Below are 18,099 nucleotides of genomic sequence, written 5' to 3'. Positions count from 1 at the left end.
GATAGATAGGGAGAGAGAGAGAGAGAGAGAGAGAGAGAGAGAGAGAGATGGAGGTAGAGAGACAGGCAGACAGACAGACCCAAGAGAGAGAAAGGATAGTAGATAGACAGACAGACAGACAGACAGACCCAACCTATGGAGTTGTTTTGCAACTTCATAGCCTAGACTTTTATCTTTTATTTTTCTGGTACTGGGAACCAAACCCAGGGCCTTGAGTTTGGTAGGCGTGCCTTCTACCCTTGGGCTAAACCCCCAACTCCTCTAGCCTAGTCTTATTCCACGAGGTCTCATCACCCAAATACACTGACCAGTGTGAAATAAGCCTAGGCTAGAGGAGTTGCAACTTGCCCACCCTAACTGTTTTCAAGATGATCAGTAACTACCGCGTGTACACCAAATCCCATTTTTTTTTTAAAAAAATTTATTTATTATTATACATAAGTACACTGTAGCTGTCTTCATACGCACCAGAAGAGGGCGTCAGATCTCATTACGGATGGTTGTGAGCCACCATGTGGTTGCTGCTTTTTGAACTTAGGACCTTCGGAAGAGCTGTTTTTTTTGGTGCTCTTACCCACTGAGCCATCTCACCAGCCCCCAAATCCCATTCTTATCTGGGCTCTGCTCCTCTTCTAATTAGTAGTAAAAAGAAGTTACACCATCAAAGAGAAGGTCTTTTTCTGAGGGTGAGCTAATCTACTTAGCGAAATCTCTAGATGCGAGCTGACTGACATCTTCTGGCTCTTGCCAGCTCTGTGGCACTATGTAAACTGCTTCAGCATGGCATCAATGCAGATGACAAGCGGCTACAAGATATTCGTGTGAAGGGAGAAGAGATCTACAGCATGGAGGAGGGCATCCGCACCCGCTCTAAGTCAGCCAAAAGTGAGTCGTGCTTCTAATCTGTAGGGGCTCCAGATGCCTGGGATAGTGGAAAGGCTACACTGTATTCTGTGTTTTTATTGGTGGGTTCATAAAGAAGAGTCAGAAAACTAAACCAACAGTAAATAGAATGTATGGATCCTTCTTGTTGAAAATTGACAAAAATAATCTTGGGACAATGCTCCCAGCTTCCAGCTTCATTCTGGGGCTCTGACACATGCTCAGTATGTCTTAGCTCTCGGGTCACCTTTGGCCTGTGGCTCCAATGGACTGTACGTAGAGTTGCTGCCTTTAACTGCAAGTCTATGACTGTCTGCCCTGTCTCAGAAGTTAAAGTTCTGGCGAGGGGCTGTCATCCTGTGCTGGCTTCACAGCTTTGTTGCTAGTAGGAACGGATCTCTAATCCCGGAACTCTTTTACTTCTCCTTATTTCTGAACTGTTAAGTGTAAGACCCAGCAGAATTAAATGTGAATCATTCTTTGCTGGATCTAGTCAGGGTGGCAGAGAGCACCTGAGGGAATGAACTCTGCTGAGTAGAAGTGTCAGGAGGCCGGAGCTGCTGCCTTGTGGAGCCCGCTGACGGTCTACCATGAGGCTTTGCGCTTCCCTCCTAGACCCGGAGCGCTGGACGAACATTCCTCTGTTGGTCAAGATTCTGAAGCTGATCATCAACGAGCTCTCCAACGTCATGGAAGCCAACGCTGCTCGCCAGGCCACCCCCGCTGAGTGGAGCCAAGGTGCACCAGACCCTTACTTACCCTGGACACGCTTAACTTGCAGAATCAAGTTCCATGTTGTCAGGTGGCAGTTAGGTTTATTCAGGCACAGGTTTAAATGGTGTGGTGCGGAGTGTTATTGGAAAGCTGTGCCATGGCTGGCACTGTCAGGTCTACGCAAATCTCCAGATTGAAGGTGAGGGCACTAGGAAGCAGGCTGCCTATTCCTTCTGAGAAGCTTTGTTCAAACACCTGGAAGGTTTGGGCATCCTTGGTGCTATCACGTTTGAGGACTATAGGCTACATTGCAGAAACCCTCAGGGCCCTTCTGTTCTGACCTAGTAAGATTTGGGGAGGGAAAATGCATGACTGTTTCAGCCGCTTTTCATCTTCAAATAGATGATTCCAATGATATGTGGGAGGACCAGGAGGAAGAGGAAGAGGAGGAAGAGGATGGTTTAGCTGGCCAGCTTTTATCTGACATTCTTGCTACAAGTAAATATGGTAAGCCATTTGAGGAAAGACAGGACAATGCGGTAAATGCCTTTTCTTTGCACACTGGTGCCAAGAATGAAGTACCCAAGAAAGAGGAGATGTGGGCTTCTAAGGGATGTTCCTTGGGCATTTTTTGGGGGGGGGGTTGGGGGGTTTTTTTTTTCGAGACAGGGTTTTTCTGTATAGCCCTAGCTGTCCTGGAACTCACTCTGTAGACCAGGCTGGCCTCGAACTCAGAAATCCGCCTGCCTCTGCCTCCCAAGTGCTGGGATTAAAGGCGTGCACCACCACCGCCCATTCCTTGGGCTTTTGCACCTTCTGCCTCAGCCATGCGGTAAACGCACCTTAGGCCTGATGATGGCCCTCTGTGACTCACCTGTGTTGGCTGTGTCTAACAGAGGAGGATTACTATGAAGACGATGAGGAAGATGACCCTGATGCCCTGAAGGATCCTCTCTATCAGATTGACCTGCAGGTGAGGATGTCCATAGAAGATGTCTTACAAATAGTATCTTTCAAGCCATGGAAGCAATACAATGGTTTCAAGTCCATCATGGTTCGTCATTAGAACTGCAAAGAAGTAGGGGTGGGTAGCTGTTCGTTTGGGTGCTCAGGGCCCTGGGCAGAGAGGGTGCTGGGATTTTTATCCAGTCATCTGTACCAGCAATAATCGTTCAAAAGTGAGTCTACTTTATGAGAGTTCTCTGGGTGGGATAGGAGATGGGGCCTTGGAAATATTTTGGGGTTCCCTATGGCATTCTGTAACTGTATATCAGATCCACGGACGTGGAAACTACCCTTCCTGGACCACTTGCTGGTGGCCCTTCTCCTGTTGCATGCTGTCAGCCTTGAACATGTCTGCTGATGCCTCTCTCCTTCTTCCTGCAGGCGTATCTCACAGACTTCCTTTGCCAGTTTGCTCAGCAGCCCTGTTACATAATGTTTTCATGCCACCTTAACGACAACGAGAGGCGGGTCCTACAGACTATCGGCATCTAAAAAGGAGAGTCTTCAGCCTGTGCTCCCTCTCCTGGCTCAGCCACAGACCATTCTACAGCCCTCTCCGGCCTTGAGTTGCACTTGTTCTCAGCCTGGAGTGGCTTCTGGCCCTCGGCCTCTACAGTGACACTGACACTCAGCCCTTGCTTACCAGGGCTGGCATTTTAAAAGCTAAAGCAAAGAACATTTATCAAAGTCCTGTGAAGATACCCTAGATCTGGAACTGTCTTTCTCCTCAGCTGCCCCCTTCATTCTTAGCATCCTCTGTTGGCCAGACCAGAGACAGTGATACCCGGGACATGGGTTCCTAATTATTCTGCCCCACCTCAGGAGCACAGGAAGTCATTACCATTAATATTCAGAAACATACCTGTTTGGTTTCATAGGACATCTGCTGTATTCAGATAGGAGCCCCGTGAGAGATCATTTGCTTTCTGCCCTCGGCCAGTGATGCTCTAGGTGTTCAGTAAGAACAAGCTGGAGCAGCCACATAGTAAGCCATTTCCAGTAAACTCACCTTCATGCTTTCCTCATGCAACACTAAGGGTCCTCCGTCAAAGGCTCCATCTTCCTGACTTTGCTTCATTGCATGACACAGCCCCTCCCCCAGGCTGTTCCTATATATACATGCATACACAAAGCAAGCCAGACAGATGGCAAGTTGTTTTTTTTTTTTTTTAGAAAAAAAAAATCAGGAAAAAGATTTTTATTTCTAAATCTGCCTGACCCATCTATATTTAATATGCCTCTTCTGCACATAACACAAAGTCTGATATTCAAAGGCATCCCCATCCCTCAGGAATCCTCTAGAGTGGTTGAGTTGTAGCCCTCGAATTTGCAACATGTATTTTTCTAGGACAGTAAAGCAATCTTTACAAATGAATTTAGTCTGCATACTCTAAGGTGTCTCAACACCTCTACCTTCCGTTTCTGCCCTCGAGAAGCAAAGTAAAAACAGAAGAAAGCAGAGCATATTTTGGCATCCTACTGTGATTTGGCGAGCAGCTCAGAAATCTTAGAGAACTGGTATTTTTCATCCAAATATGTTTAAAGAGCCAGTGGTACAGCATGCGGATGGCCCTGGGTTCAGTCCCCAGTACTACAGAAATAAGGGGCATCCCGCAGTGGGTTTCCTCGCATTGTGAGTTGAGAATGGGTGAAGATGAAGAGCAGAGTAGTTGTCCCATGTTCCCTTTGTCTGGTATTGCCCAGGTCTGCTGCTCCATTTTTAATAGCCGGACCTTTTTCTTTGGGGTGATGCTCTAACAAAAAGGAAAAGGGATGTAGCGGTAACTTGAGTTCCGCTAAAACAGAAGGGTAACCGGGTAGCCTTAGTGCTCAGCCTTGAGTTCAGAAGCACTAACTATAAGGTTCCGCTTTTATTTGTAAGAGCCTAAGAAAGTGTGTAGTTGTTGTCTAGCTGGCAGTCTGCAGACCAGTATTGCCTCTGCCCTTGCTGCTTTTTCTCCTGAAGCTGAAGTTCCTGCCCAGTGGTGCCCAGAATACCACAGTAGGAGCTTTGGAACCTCGTTCCATAGTTGACCTCAGAGCCAACTGGATTTGGTGCTAAAAACAGTAGACCATTCCACATGATTAAGTTGTCTAATGGTTTTGACACATTAGAATGGTACCAGGTTAGCAGCATTGGCCTGCTGAATTTGAGGAAGCTTGGAGACCCCAGTTTATATTCCGACAGTGATGTGGGTTCATTCTAAGCCTGTACATTAGAACAGTTCCCAATGTGTAGTGCCAAAATAAGTCCAAAAGGCCTGTCCTGTCCTCATGCTTCACTTTTGGTAGGAGGGCTAAGCTCCTGGCTTAGGAAAACTTGAAAAACAGGTTCCTAGGAAGCTATCCTGGCCAACATAAGTAACCAGTTGGAAGTGTAGGGGCTTCTGCACCTTGATGGACAGATCTTGTGTTCTCAGAGCATTAAATTCTACAACACAGTGAAACCTCCCGTACTGCTGAGAGGCTATTCCTAAGAGCAAGGGGAAAGTTCTGTTGGTGACTGTCAGTGTGACAAAGTTGAACTCTGGCTCGTGTCTTGTCTCCTACGAAAGCCAACTTCATTTGGGAAAGGGGTGAGGCGGACTGTTGGAAGACTAAGAAAAGCCCAGTGAGCTCATGAGAGAGGTGTGGCTCCCCATGATGAAAGGTTTCCAGGTCGGGGGTGAAACACTGGAAAGCCAAAAAACAGATAAGAAAGGGAGTTGTTCCACAAATCCCTGACTAAGAAGCGTGAGCCTACAGCAGGTGGTTCAAAAGCAGATGAGTAGCAGCAGAGAGAGCAGTGGCTGGGGCTCGGATGGCCACTGTGAGCTAAGAGCTAAAGTGGCAAACTAATGGAAGCAAGCTTCGGCTCTTGGTAGCCTTTCCAAATACCCCGGAGAAGTAACGTGAGCACTGACTAGCCAGGCTACCAGCCAGCCCTTTGTGGGAGAACTGGGGTGGTAGATGAGTGGATTTACTTATGCCAAGAAGCTTGAAGCCATTTGCAAAAGAAACTGACCTAAACAAGGAAAGAATGCTCATCGAATTGTAGATGCCAGGAAACCCCTAGGAAGGGTGACATTTAGGATCTAAGTAGATCAAGTCCTAAGAAAAGGAGATTGGCAACAGTATCAGGAAGATTGAAGATTTGGAGTACTGTGTGCCTCATTAAAAATACTGAAGGTTAGAAACACTCCAGCGTGGGCCCAGGTTATGGTCTAAGATACTGCAGATTGTCCTCCACCTCTGTCCCTCTCAGTGATCCTGACCAATGACAGTACTCTGTAAAAGGACAACCAAGGCCTAAACTGTCTAGGGGAAGCTGTGACATGGCTGAGAAGGCTGCGCTCAGGACAGCACCTCAGCACGTATGGGTTTTGTTCATCGACAAGCACTGCACTGTGCCAGCCCAGCAGGCAGACCAGCTGTGCCTGAGTACAGAATAAAAGATGCATTTCTGGCTCTTCTGTCTCCTGTCAGTTTCAGTGAATATTAAGCTTCTGTCAGGCACAGAAGGCCAGTGCCTTAGGTTTTGTTTTTATTTTGTTTTGTTTTGTTTTCCAAGAAGCTTAGAGTCCAGGGCTCCATGGTATTGCCCACCTTAAATCCCAGCACTAAAGAGAAATGTAAACCTCTGAGTCCAAGGTCAGTCTGGCCTACAAAGCACGTTCCAGGCCCAAAAGACCTTGTCTTGGAGTGGGGCAGGGGGAAACTGATGATGAGATCAGAAATCAATAACACATGAGGCAAGAGCTATAGGAAAAAATGGGTACACCCCCAAAGAAAGCCAGGGCTAGCAGTAATGGCGTTGAAGCTGAGTCACCAGCATGAAGAGGTGACCCGTCCGTCAAAGCACCTTGCTAAAATGTGAGCGCTGAGATGCTGAGTCGTTGAGGGTGTCTATGTGAATGACCTCACACCTGCTAACCTTGCGAAGCAGGTCCTTTCCTTAACCCTTTTACAGAGAGAGGAGAGCAGACACTGAATGTCGCCTGCTAGTGGGAGATTGCCATCCAAGAAGCCTGTACTTAACGATAGTCTTACCTCTCCTGTGTGTTTGCCAGTCAAAGGTAGGGTAGGAGATTCTAAAGGGGTGGGAGGTTACTAAGATAAGATTGTCATGAAACACTTGCATTTTAAAGGGCTTTTTTTTATAAGTACAGTAAAAATGTTAAAATGAGCTAGGCATGGTAAAGCACACCTGTAATACTAGTGCTGTAGAGGGAGAAGCAGGCAGAACTCTTAAGTTTCAGGCCAAGCAGGGCTACAGAGCCTGAAGTATAGTGCACTGGTAGAGCAGTCAATTAGCATTCACAAGGCCCAGGGTTCTATTCCCCACATCAGCACCCAGCTAGAAAAAAAAAAAAAATTAAGGTATTGTGATTCCTGGAGTCTAGGCCAGAAATAAAGCTGTAAAGATAAGCTGAGCCAAATGGCGAGAAGGCTCCAACAAGGCCTGCTTCCTCTAGAGAAAGACTCCACCTAAGAGAAACTAAAAGTGGTTTGGAGCCTGAGCTGCAGTGGGAGGCGATGGAAGGTAAGAATGCCATCTGGCAGCGGAGCTGGGTGGAAGAGCAGCAGCATGTGCTGAGGCCGGAACCAGGCTAGAAGAGATGAGTCCGCGAAGCCTCACGAAGGCTTGATGACCCCTGGGAGAGAGGTTCCCCCGAAAGGACACTGTTTTCCCAGTGTTACCAGATTCTCTGCATCAGAGGAGTCAAGCATTCTGTTGGTAATCATATGGCCAAAGCCCCACTCACACAGACTGACACTAGATCTCAGTGCTTTATGAAGATTCCAGTAGCAAGCAGACAAAAGTACATGTTAATAAAATGACGAAATCGGTGACCCATTTGCCTTTCTGTGAGGATAACGCAGGTTGGCACCAGCCAGCTAATGATCTCATTTTTTTTGTTTTGTTTTGTTTTGTTTTTAGATGATTACAAAAGGTCTCTCATGCCCGTGTGGCAAGCGTGCAATGAGAAGGAAAACAGTGAGCCCCAGGCCTGACTAGAAGGCCCAGGAAGCCCTTCAAGTCTTAGCAGGGAAGGGGGCTGGGACAGAATGTATCCTGTAAACCTTGTTTTCCCTGTTTGTAAAATGGGGGACTGGAATGTGAGAGTAGTCCCATCCTAGCCCCCACCACAGAGCGGGAGCTAGCTGTACCCCACTTGCCTGGTTGGATTCCACTGTGACTCAGTTCGGCTTCACAGATGCCAGTGCTGCTGCTAAATCAAGGCTTGGTGAGCCTTTGGGAGGACAGCTTTGTAGACCTGCCTCAGCTCCCACCTACCACCCACTATGCAATTTCCCCATGGTTATCTGTGACAAATTATTGGTGTATTGGTTTGATTTCACTTTTCCCCCCACCTCTCATTCTCAGAACATAATTAAACTCTTTGTAATTCACCTTAGTGGGTTTTGAAAGGTGGAAAACCAGTGCTTGAGGATAACTACACATCTAAATCCAAAGGGGGAGTGGAGGGGAGCTCAGCTGAAATCAAGCCCAGAGCCTGGAGGGAGGGGGAGGGTAAAAGGAGGGGCCTAGACTCCCATAGTAGGAAGTCCCTGGAGCCTGAGTCAGGACCTGGTGACAGACTTTGGGAGAAGGCCACGTGGTATACCTGAAGAGCTCTGTACCTAGGATATGTACACAGGCCAGAACTTACTGCATCTCGTGAGCGTGTATTAAAACCAGAGGAAACAGGCCTGGAGTGCTTACCCCAGAGTTTGCCACTAAATTTCCCCACTAGGTGGTAGGATAGACTCAGTCTGATCCATTTCAGTTTAAAAAAAAAAAATCTTTTCAACCAGGTGGTGGTCTGCATACCTTTAATCCCAGCACTTAGCTGACAGAGTAGGCAGGCAGGCTAATCTCTGACTTCAAGGCCAGCCTGGTCTATATAATGAGTTAGTTCCAGGACAGCTAAGGGTAGACAGAAAACTCTGTCCCAAAAAGAAAAAAGAAAAACAAAAATCATTTTTACATCTGCCTTTGTAGTTGAGCAGATCTTAACTCTCATTTCCCTCTTCAGCTTCTCTCCTCATGCCTGACCAGCAGGTTAGCTAGCAAGGGCAGAGAAGCCCGGCCAGCTTCTGACGGGACACCTTTGCATTATCTTAAGTCCTGTCCAGAGAAAAACAGGGTGGAGCTTCCACAAGAGAGAAGAAAGACCAGAGGGCATCAAGTGGCTTTGAGCTGGAAGCCAGGAAATGACAGAGCAGGACACACAGTTTGTGGTTCACAGCGTGGGCTCTGGAGCCAGGCTAGATGTGGGGTCTTTGCAGGACCACATGCCAGCTTTGGTAATTTTGGGCAAGCTGTATTTAAATTTTCTATCTACATTTCCAAATCCACAGAATAGGTATGCTGTTATCTGTACCAGAGAGTACTGAAGAATTAAATAAAGTCGGTACAATACAAAGCACTTTGAAGTGAGGCTTAGATTTAGCTTGTTAGTATGACCTCGAATCTAATGGAATTATCCTCACCTAAAGGTGTTAAGAAAGTTCCTGTGTATCCGAATTCAACAGTTCCCATCTGTGCCTGGATGGCTGCAAACAAACCCCCAGCCGGGAGTGCTGAGTTTGGAGACAAGGCTCTGGCCCCAAGCTCTTCCCAGGAGAGGGGACAGACAGGAGAGCTGTAAACAGCCTTCCTTCGCCACTCACTCTCAGATCTCAAAATAACTTGTCTGCCCCCACCCTGCCCAGCTGGCAGAGCTGCAGGCTGAGTAAAGTGCCATTTAAAGATAGCCTGGCACTCTCCATGCACCCCACTGCCTGGGCCGGTCGGCTCCTTAGGCCAGACTGAGGCTGCCTGAGACCTCAGCCGCTCCTTCCACGCACACCAGTTCCTGTATGCCCTTCCTCCTTCATCCTGGAGTCTGCGCTGAGGAAGCTTTGCTCAGGTTGGCGAGCGTACTGCAGACAAGCAGGAGCCTGGCATTCTGAGAGGTAGTCCTAGAAGACATCATAAAACCTCTGGAGGAAGATCCCTTTCTATCAGTGGCTGGGTGGCAGGGTGACACCCTACACTGGCCAATCAAATACCTTTGGCCTCCCCTCAAAAGCGCCTACTACCACAAGAACAAATATAAATAACACTACCTTTTGCAAGTCTTCACTCCCACTCCTCACTCTTGGCTCCATGGCCCTCTCAGGACTTGGGTCCACTGTGGGAATAGAGTGCATGCTCACTATTCATTTCTGTGTTTCTGCATCCCCTGCCAGGAAGTGCCAGTTGGGAAGTAGTGGGTCATGTGCTTCTGCCAGCACTCAGAAGCCTGAGGCACGAGGACTAGGAGTTTTGAGGCAAGGCTACCCTTTGTCCATGTCTGCGTGCATGTTCATACATGAGTGTCCCAACCTCCGTGGGCACCCTAGCACTGAATCCTTCTAATCCTCTATCCTAGAATTTACCAAACTGGAAACCACTGATGTGACTGGGTATGGTAGTTCACGCCTTTAATCCCAGCACTTGGGAGGCAGAGGCAGCTGGATCTCTATGAGTTAGAGGCCAGCCTTCAAGCTCCAGGCCAGCCAGGCTACACATGAGAATCTGTTTCAAAAAAAAAAAAAAAAAGGTGAGAGGAATTGGGCCAGTGAGATGGATCATCTGAAAAATGCAATTATTACCAAGCCTGAAGACCTGAGTTAAATCCCTGGAACCTACACGTTGGGAGGAGAAAACCAATTCTTACAATTTATCCTCTTACCTAATGTCACACAAATAAAAGTAATAAAGTTTTTTGTTTTTTTTAAAAAAACAAGATACCGGGGCTAGAGAGATAGCTCAGTGGTTAAGAGTATTGACTGATCTTCCAGAGGTCCTGAGTTCAAATCCCAGCAACCACATGGTGGCTCACAACTATCTGTAATGTGATCTGATGCCCTCTTCTGGTGTGTCTGAAGACAACTACAGTGTACTCAAATGCATAAAATAAATAAATAAATCTTAAAAAACAAAACAAAACAAGATACTAAATAATGCAGAGACAGGTGAGGTGGATCTAAAGTGTACACACATAGAAGAGAGCAGAGCAGAGTCAAGTCTGAACAGGAAGGATAGTCCTTTACTGAGCTTGGTGACAGTAGCCTTGCTTTCATGGAGCTCATGACAGAGGAAGAAGAGGGACAACAACGGGCGGGCATACATAGGTGGTACTGAGTCAAGACCTGTCCTTGGCTGGGGTACACACACCTGCCATCCTACCTGTGGCTGGCAGCTTACGGAGGCAGGAGCGTGCTTCTCTTGTTCCTTCTCTCTGGAAGGATGTGCCACCATCTACAAGTCCCAGTTTAGGGCTACCTCTCTGTGATTTCCTTTCCCTAAGTCATTGACATTCTTTGCCACCCATGACTTCTGGTTCCCTCGCCCTGAACACCAGAAACATCGACAGTCAGCACAGCCTTTAGCCGAAAGTGAAGCTCCGCCTGTGCAGAGATCACGGGCCCTGCTGTTTTCTTTACCATTTACTATTTTACCTTAAACCTTCACCATTTAAGGTATAGAGTCCGTGTGCCGGCCAAAGAGTGATAAAAATATTTACCAACTTGGCTTAGCTAGGGGAGTTGTGCAAAGATTCTGATGAGGTAGATGCCCAAGTATTAGAGTGCTTTGTGGAACGTGCTTACAAAGAGCACTTGATGCTCTTGCTGAAGGAAGACCCAGGTTTGGTTCCCAGCGCCCATGTGGTGGTTCACAACTATCCATAAGTCTAACTCCAGAGTAGCAGATGCTCTCGAGGGCACCAGGCATGCATGTAGCACACATGTACACATGCAGGCAAATACTCATACACATAAATATATGTATACATATACATGTGTGTGTGTGTGTGTGTGTGTTTGGTTTTTTGAGACATGGTTTCTCTGTGTTGCCCTGGCTGTCCTGGAACTCATTCTGTAGACCAGGCTGATCTCGAACCCAGAAATCCTCCTGCCTCTGCCTCCCAAGTACTGGGATTAAAGGTTTATGCCACTACTGCCTGGCCTCATAAAAAATATTTTTTTTAAGTGTCCATGGCAGAAGACTAAGGTAGCCGTTACTCCCCCTCAGTTGATTGGTAGTCCTGGTTAGGGCACCGCATGCAGGGTGGAGCATGGCCACTGGCATTCCGTAACTACCTGGCTGCAGCAGAGAACAGGTACAGCTTAGATACTTTTGCTCCCTCTTTAGCTGTCAGGTTATTGATAGAATGGACCCCAAGAAATTAGAATTTCCCTAGGAACTTCCAACTGGGTGAGGAATTGGTGAAGGTTCAGGGGCATGCAGAGGAGGAACTTGTCTCCTGGTGAAAGACTTACCGTCTGTCAGTAACCTTGTGGGAGAGACTGGGAGCCAAGGCAGTGATGGTCAGGGGAATCACGTTTTGCCCGAACTGCTTAGTTAGTCAAACATCTTACTCTCTATTTAAACTTTACCCTTACTGGAGATGGGCTAGGACCTGTGTGCCGAGACTCCTCTTGGGATTAGAAGCACCCTTTCACACAAGGGTCCCCATTACAAAATTGTAATTATGAAGTAGCGATGAAAATAGTGTTATGGTTAGGGATCACCACAGCTTGAAGAACTGTGTTAAAGGGTTGCCACAGTAGGACGACTAAGAACCACTGAACTAGGGCATGGAAAGGAACCACTGGATATCCTTGTCCCTCTTTCCAGTGTGGCCATATAGAATAAATTTCCTTGTTCTGTCTTTCACTATTAAGTTGGTTATTTTAACTGTGTTATTGAGGGTGAGTGGATAAACCTGGCTTGTTGAAGCCCAGACTCTGACGCTAAGTCCTGTATCAACTCCACATGAGTTTGTAAAGATCCATTGACTTTCCACCTTGAGGCTCTCCACCTGTGGCTAACTGTTGACTCTGCTAGTGAATGTAGTATGTTTGCAGGCTAGCTCCATGAAGAAAAAGAGTTTCCACTGTAAAGTGTTTAACTGGCTGTGTCTCAAGTGGCCAGGGCCACCCCTACCGGTGAGGAGTGAGGCTATAGTTGGAGCTGTCCATTCAGTGGGAGAAGGGGCCATCTCAGGAGCCAGTGCAGCTGCCAGGGCGCAGGCCTGTGGGCACCGATGGGGACAAAGCTTCTCTGAACTTCCTCTCAATGGATGCCTGTTTCTAGGAATGGGGGCAGGGTGACACTGCCCCATCCTCCCCCTGCAGGACGTCCAAGACTGGACACCAGAGCAGAGGAGGTCCCACACAAGGGAAGGTGCGGCCCTGCCCCTCCAGAGTTGGCCCATGAGCTGGTCATTAGGAGGTGGCACCAGGATCAGTGTTTCTGGGGTCTGGGATAATGATTGGTCTCAGGAGAGGGGCGGGCACAGGGTACTGCCAGGCCTCCCTGACCGCAGTGCCCAGCTGTTGGCTGTGTCCTTAAGGGCTCACAGACTGAAGGAGTCACCGCACTGTTGTGGACAGGGAAAGCAGGGTTGTACCTGGGGGTGAGGGGTACCAGGCCGGTGCTGAGGCTGGGTGGGCGTCGCTGGTGGGCAGACCCCTGGGCGGGGCCCAGGCAGGGTTACTGCAGGCGGGGCGTTAGTCCCGCCCCAAGAAGGCGGGAGAGGAGCCAGAGCCTGGCCGCGGGCTGGGCGGTGCTGCAGCTCCCGCCGGCCGGCTTCGTCCAGCTTTGTCCTGCGGCCCCTTTTCCAGACCGTCCTGGCCGCGCCCAGCCCCCTCTCGCCATGCCGCCCGCGGGGCCCCGCGGGACCGCGCCGCTCGCTGCCGTCGTCCTGCTGGTGCTTGGGGCTCCTCTGGGTAAGGGATGGAGAGCGACACGAGATGGGTGGGGTGGGGTGGGGCGGGATCAGGGAGAGGTTAAAGGGACTTCAGAGGCTATCCTCCGGCTGTCCGTGAGCCCCAGATGCCTGCGGTTGTTCCTGGAGCAGGAAGAAAGGGCGCTGAGAGGTCAGGCAGTGGGAACCTGACCCCAGGCGCGGGGTTCAGCTTCAGGGAGAGAGGGGCTTCTAGGACTTCTAGTTGAGCCCCTTAGGGTGGAAACAAAAGTGAGTTTTCAGCTTCCCGAGGCAGTGGGGTTGAGGGTGGCCAGAACTGAATTGGACTGGTGTCCACCGGGCACCCCCACCCCTGCCCGCAGCACTGGCGAGTGAAGACTGCTTGTGGTATCTGGACCGGAATGGCTCCTGGCATCCGGGATTTGACTGCGAGTTCTTCACCTTCTGCTGCGGGACCTGCTACCAGCGGTACTGCTGCAGGGACCTGACCTTACTCATCACCGAGAGACAGCAGAAACACTGCCTGGCCTTCAGGTGGGCTGCGGACTCCCACTCCACCCCCTCTCAAGAGGCCTCCTGCTGGCTCCAGTGCCCACCTCCACATTCTTAACTGAAGGAGTCACCAGGACTCCAAATGATGACAGAGCTGGGTGGTTGGTGTTAGTTACCATGGCCTTGCCTGGGCTGTTTCTGGATCCTGACAGGTCCTGGGAGGGAGTATGCCGAGTTAACACTCAAACTGCAGAGTGGCTTGGTGGATGCTCTGAGGAGAGGGCCGGACGACTTGGGTTTGTTTCTTGGGTTTGTTTCTTACTAGCACTGTGATCCAGCTAAGACACTTGCCCTCTCGAGATCATTGTTACCTTTTTAAATAATATGGAAGTTGCCAGCCAGGCCTGGTGGCTCACACCTGTAGTCCCAGCACTCAGAAGGCTGAGACAGGAAGATCATCACTAACCAGTTACAGTCTGGGCTATGAAGTGAGACTATCTCAAAAAACAAAACAAAACAAACAAACAAACAAAACCCAAAAAAAAACCGACAACACCACCAAAAAAAGAAACAGAGTTGCCAAAATTAAAGGTTTTGCTAATCTTTTCCCCATCCAGCCCAGGGCTGAGGGTAGGTCCTCAAATATGCCAACATGCTACTATTGAGCTACAATCCTAGCCCCCAAATTAGTGGTTTCAAACTTTTTAAAGGGAGCTGCAAATATATAAAACTAATATAAGGAGATTTCAAGTTCTTGTAAGATTTGATGGTACTGGCCCTACATTATTTCAAAGGCTCCACTGAGGCCAACATACTTTAAACCTAATCAATTAAGTGGTAGATACAAAAGCAGGGGTAGGTGGGCACACTACAAATCCCAGCATGCCTCTTACTAAATACCCAGACAGCATAGCCGCCTGGGAAGTAGAGGTCTCTTAGAGCTACTCAACAGGGTGGGCAGAATTAATCCCACAGGGAACCCCAAGATTTAACATGCTGTGGCTCCCTGCTGGCCAAGAGTTGGAGCCAGCACAGAGAGGAGTCCCTCTATGAGTGTTGGAAGGTGAGAGGACCTGTTTTTTGTCTAAAGTCCCAAGACAATAGCAGGCATCGCCTCTGCTGTGATCCTCTTTGTTGCTGTGGTGGCCACCACCATCTGCTGCTTCCTCTGTTCGTGTTGTTACCTATACCGAAGACGCCAGCAGCTCCAGAGCACGTTTGAAGGTATGCACCGAGTCAGGCAAGATGAGTCTGAAGTGGGCTAGATTGATTTCCTGTAATGGGCAGCAAAGGGATCATGGATTGGTGAATTCTGTAGCAGTGAGTGTTTCTGTGTGCCCGAAACACTCGGAAATGTCACCCAGAGATGTGTGCAAGTGAACCCTTGAGCATTAGGCTGTGTCCAGGAATGTATGTGAACAAGCGATGATGCCCTTGTATGTGCATGCACATGAACATTCAGTCATGCGCAGGAATGCATCCACGGGTGGTTAAGTGTGCAGTAGGTATGTGGCTGAGGTAGGGTCGCTTCTGATGTGTGTTTGAGTGTTGCATGTAACTGCCCAAGCCTGACAAACATGGGGACGATGACACCGTACAGGAGATCAGTGTGAGGGGAGAACTGGAAGAGGAGCCTCTTTGAGGCAGCTATGTTGGATGACATGATACCAGCATCTGGAGTTGCCTATTTTCTCTACCCGGCTAGGCTGCCTCCTGAGGGTTCTCTGCCCTGCTTTAGGGAAGCAAACTTGGTCAAACCCAGACCAAGCTTCACACATAGCTCCCTGTTCAACTCTGGGCCAGCCAGCTTTGGGAGGCAGAGGCCAAAGTGCCCCCCAACCCCCAGCTGGCAGGTAGTTGCCAGAGCGCTTACCTTGGTTTCCTGGATGGGACGAGGTTTCTATGGGAGCTGGGTATTTAAATGTTGATCCTTGTCCCTCTTCTAGGCCAGGAGATTCCTATGACAGGCATCCCAATGCAGCCAGTATACCAGTACCCCCTGGATCCCAAAGCTGGCCCTGCACCTCCACAGCCTGGTTTCATGTACCCACCTAGTGGTCCTGCTTCTCAATATCCTCTCTACCCAGCTGGGCCCCCAATCTACAACCCTGCAGGTAAGTGCACAACCCGGAATCCTTGGTACTTCTTGTCCCCACCACGTGTTCCAGGACCTCCCTTACCTCTTTCCGTGGTAGATTACCTTTCCCAGGCTCCTTTCATGTCCCCTTGGAAACTTCTAGGCATTGCTTCCCATGGAACCTGAGCACCATGAAGGGCGGGGGGAGTACTTCCTGCCTCCCCGTGTCCCACTGACCCTCATCCTGTCTCTTTTGGTTTTCAGCTCCTCCCCCTTATATGCCACCACAGCCCTCTTACCCAGGAGCCTGAAGAGACAACTGTGGCTCTGCGGTCCCTTCCATGATGCCATTTTTTTTGGGGGGGGGAGAGTCCTCATCCTGTATCTGCATCTAGCCCTGAGGGTGGGCATGGGTCTTCTAGTCACCAGGCCCCAGGTCAAGCCAAGCCTTGGGCCCTGCTGAGGACAGAGCCCCAGAGAAGTGGAACGTGATCCGAGCTGGAACCAGGCCGTGGATGAGGGGTGGATAGGGAGGGCTTGGGATTCGCGAGCTATTTTTACTGGGAGACTGGGAGTAAGATGAGAGCCCAGGTCACAGTCTCTGTTTTCAAGTAGTCCCTCTGCTCCCAGGACCCCAGTCTGAAAGGTGGGGCCCCTCCTATTTGCCCAGTTTGGGCTGAGGTGGAGACAAGTGGTGGTGGTGGGGGGGCTTCTATCAACAGCTGGCCACAGCCCTTCCCTCTGGCTGCCCGATTGGCCGGAGCCCAGGCCTCATGGATTAAAGCTGTAATGGTATAACTCATCAGTGGAATCATTGACCCCTTCTCTTAACCCTGCCTTCTGCTGAACCCAGACTGCTGCCTGCTCAACATTCCACAGCGGGGGAGGGCAGCGCCGGTGGGAGAAGATCACCACCATCAGCCCCATCCTGGGCAGAACCCCTGCGCATCACTGGACTGTTTTCCAATGCTGTTGAGCAGATGTGTGGCAGTTAGAAAGAGGGTGCTCATGTGCTTTTCAGGGCCAGGCCTCTGACACATCCAAGGCATTACCAAGCTATATAAAGGCACCTCTCCATCCAAGAACACTTAAATTCAAATTTGGGTCTCTTCACTGTCTGACCTTGAGCATGTCTCTGGGTGTCTTCATGTATAGAATGGAGATACTAGCTGTCAGGAGGATGATAGAATGGATTTGAAACTTCCTGCCTGATCAGAGGCCCAGGACTTGGAGCCAAGGACAGAGATGTGGTCACCCAACAGACGTGTAAGGCGCTCATATCAACTGCTTGATCCTCATGGGATGCTAAGGTGCCAGATCCTACAGGCCAATGCCCCGGTCCATGGCAGCTAGCTATACGGACTGTGAAAGCTACCTAGAAGACATGACCTGGGAGTATCAGTGAATACACAGAGCTGTCTGCCCATCTTCCCTTGCTCTGATTCCCTAAAGTCATAGTCTTTGAGCTCTCAAGACATCTGGTTACAGATGCATAGTTTTGAGGCCTGGGAATGCTGGGATGGGCCCTGGGAGCTTCGGGCATGATAGCTAAGTGCCCTGCTACTAAGATTCACTTGAGACCATTTTAATAGTTTTGATTCAAGGAGGGAAATGCCAACTTATCCAATGCCCCTAATCCCAGTTCTCTAAGGTCCACCTTTTTTCTTTTTTTCATCCACCTCAGGAAATCTAGCCCAGGGCAGCCTTAAATTTCTGGCTTCCAGCAGTCTCCTAGGTTCTAGGCAGGGCCATTGTCCTCAGGAGGTCCCCAGGGCCCTCTATAGTCACATACCTAGGGGGCATTACCTCAGATCACATAGCCCAGAAGTCAGAACCTGGGGGCCTGAGTCATAGACTCCCTAGAGCAGGGGTTTGCCCCAGAGTGAATTCACAGCTACCCTCTCCTCAGTGACATCAAGGGACACATGAATTTACCCCCTGAACCTTGTCACAGACGGGCATGATGTTAATGTATGTAACGGAATTCATTGCCCTTGAGTCTAGGACCTATGACAAGTTGCTTTGTAGTGTAGGATGGGAGATTTACCAGCCAGAGGTGCAGGTAGAGAAGGGCTATTTCCAGTTACCACAGCAAAGCACTGGAAATAAGAATTCTAAGAAGAAAGAAGAAGCATTCCAGTGCAGTGGGCTGCAAAGTCCCAGCACATCCTGGAGTTTTTTTCAGAGAGGATAACATTCAATCTC

The 18,099-nt window shown here is 49.2% G+C and overlaps 2 protein-coding genes and 1 long non-coding RNA gene across 5 annotated transcripts in view; 2 read left to right on the top strand and 1 right to left on the bottom strand.

The window, feature by feature from the left end:
- Nucleotides 1-6,049, top strand: part of Ipo9 (importin 9) — a 53,331-nt gene extending 47,282 nt beyond the window's left edge. For all 3 annotated transcript variants that reach the window (XM_031383722.1, XM_031383731.1, XM_031383734.1), the window contains exons 20-24: nt 752-885; nt 1,498-1,620; nt 1,999-2,103; nt 2,493-2,569; nt 2,983-6,049. In XM_031383722.1, coding sequence (XP_031239582.1) covers nt 752-885; nt 1,498-1,620; nt 1,999-2,103; nt 2,493-2,569; nt 2,983-3,093 — 550 coding nt within the window. In that variant the 3' untranslated portion in view covers nt 3,094-6,049. The remainder of the gene's footprint in view (nt 1-751; nt 886-1,497; nt 1,621-1,998; nt 2,104-2,492; nt 2,570-2,982) is intronic.
- A 6,974-nt stretch (nt 6,050-13,023) lies between these two features.
- On the top strand, nt 13,024-16,696 carry Shisa4 (shisa family member 4). The gene is made up of 5 exons (XM_031383703.1): nt 13,024-13,347; nt 13,688-13,859; nt 14,908-15,041; nt 15,764-15,931; nt 16,159-16,696. The coding sequence occupies exons 1-5, from the start codon at nt 13,275-13,277 to the stop codon at nt 16,203-16,205; spliced, it is 594 nt and encodes a 197-aa protein (XP_031239563.1). The 5' UTR covers nt 13,024-13,274; the 3' UTR covers nt 16,206-16,696.
- LOC116099739 lies at nt 14,394-16,304 on the bottom strand. Its single transcript, XR_004122361.1, has 3 exons — nt 16,194-16,304; nt 15,691-15,775; nt 14,394-15,091 (listed from the first exon to the last, which is right to left on the bottom strand). It is a non-coding gene; the product is annotated as an uncharacterized LOC116099739 (long non-coding RNA).
- Nucleotides 16,697-18,099: the final 1,403 nt, after the last annotated feature.

The sequence above is a fragment of the Mastomys coucha genome, unplaced genomic scaffold, assembly GCF_008632895.1.
Source record: "Mastomys coucha isolate ucsf_1 unplaced genomic scaffold, UCSF_Mcou_1 pScaffold1, whole genome shotgun sequence".
Taxonomy (NCBI): Eukaryota; Metazoa; Chordata; class Mammalia; order Rodentia; family Muridae; genus Mastomys; species Mastomys coucha.
This window is presented reverse-complemented; position numbering and strand designations above follow the sequence as displayed.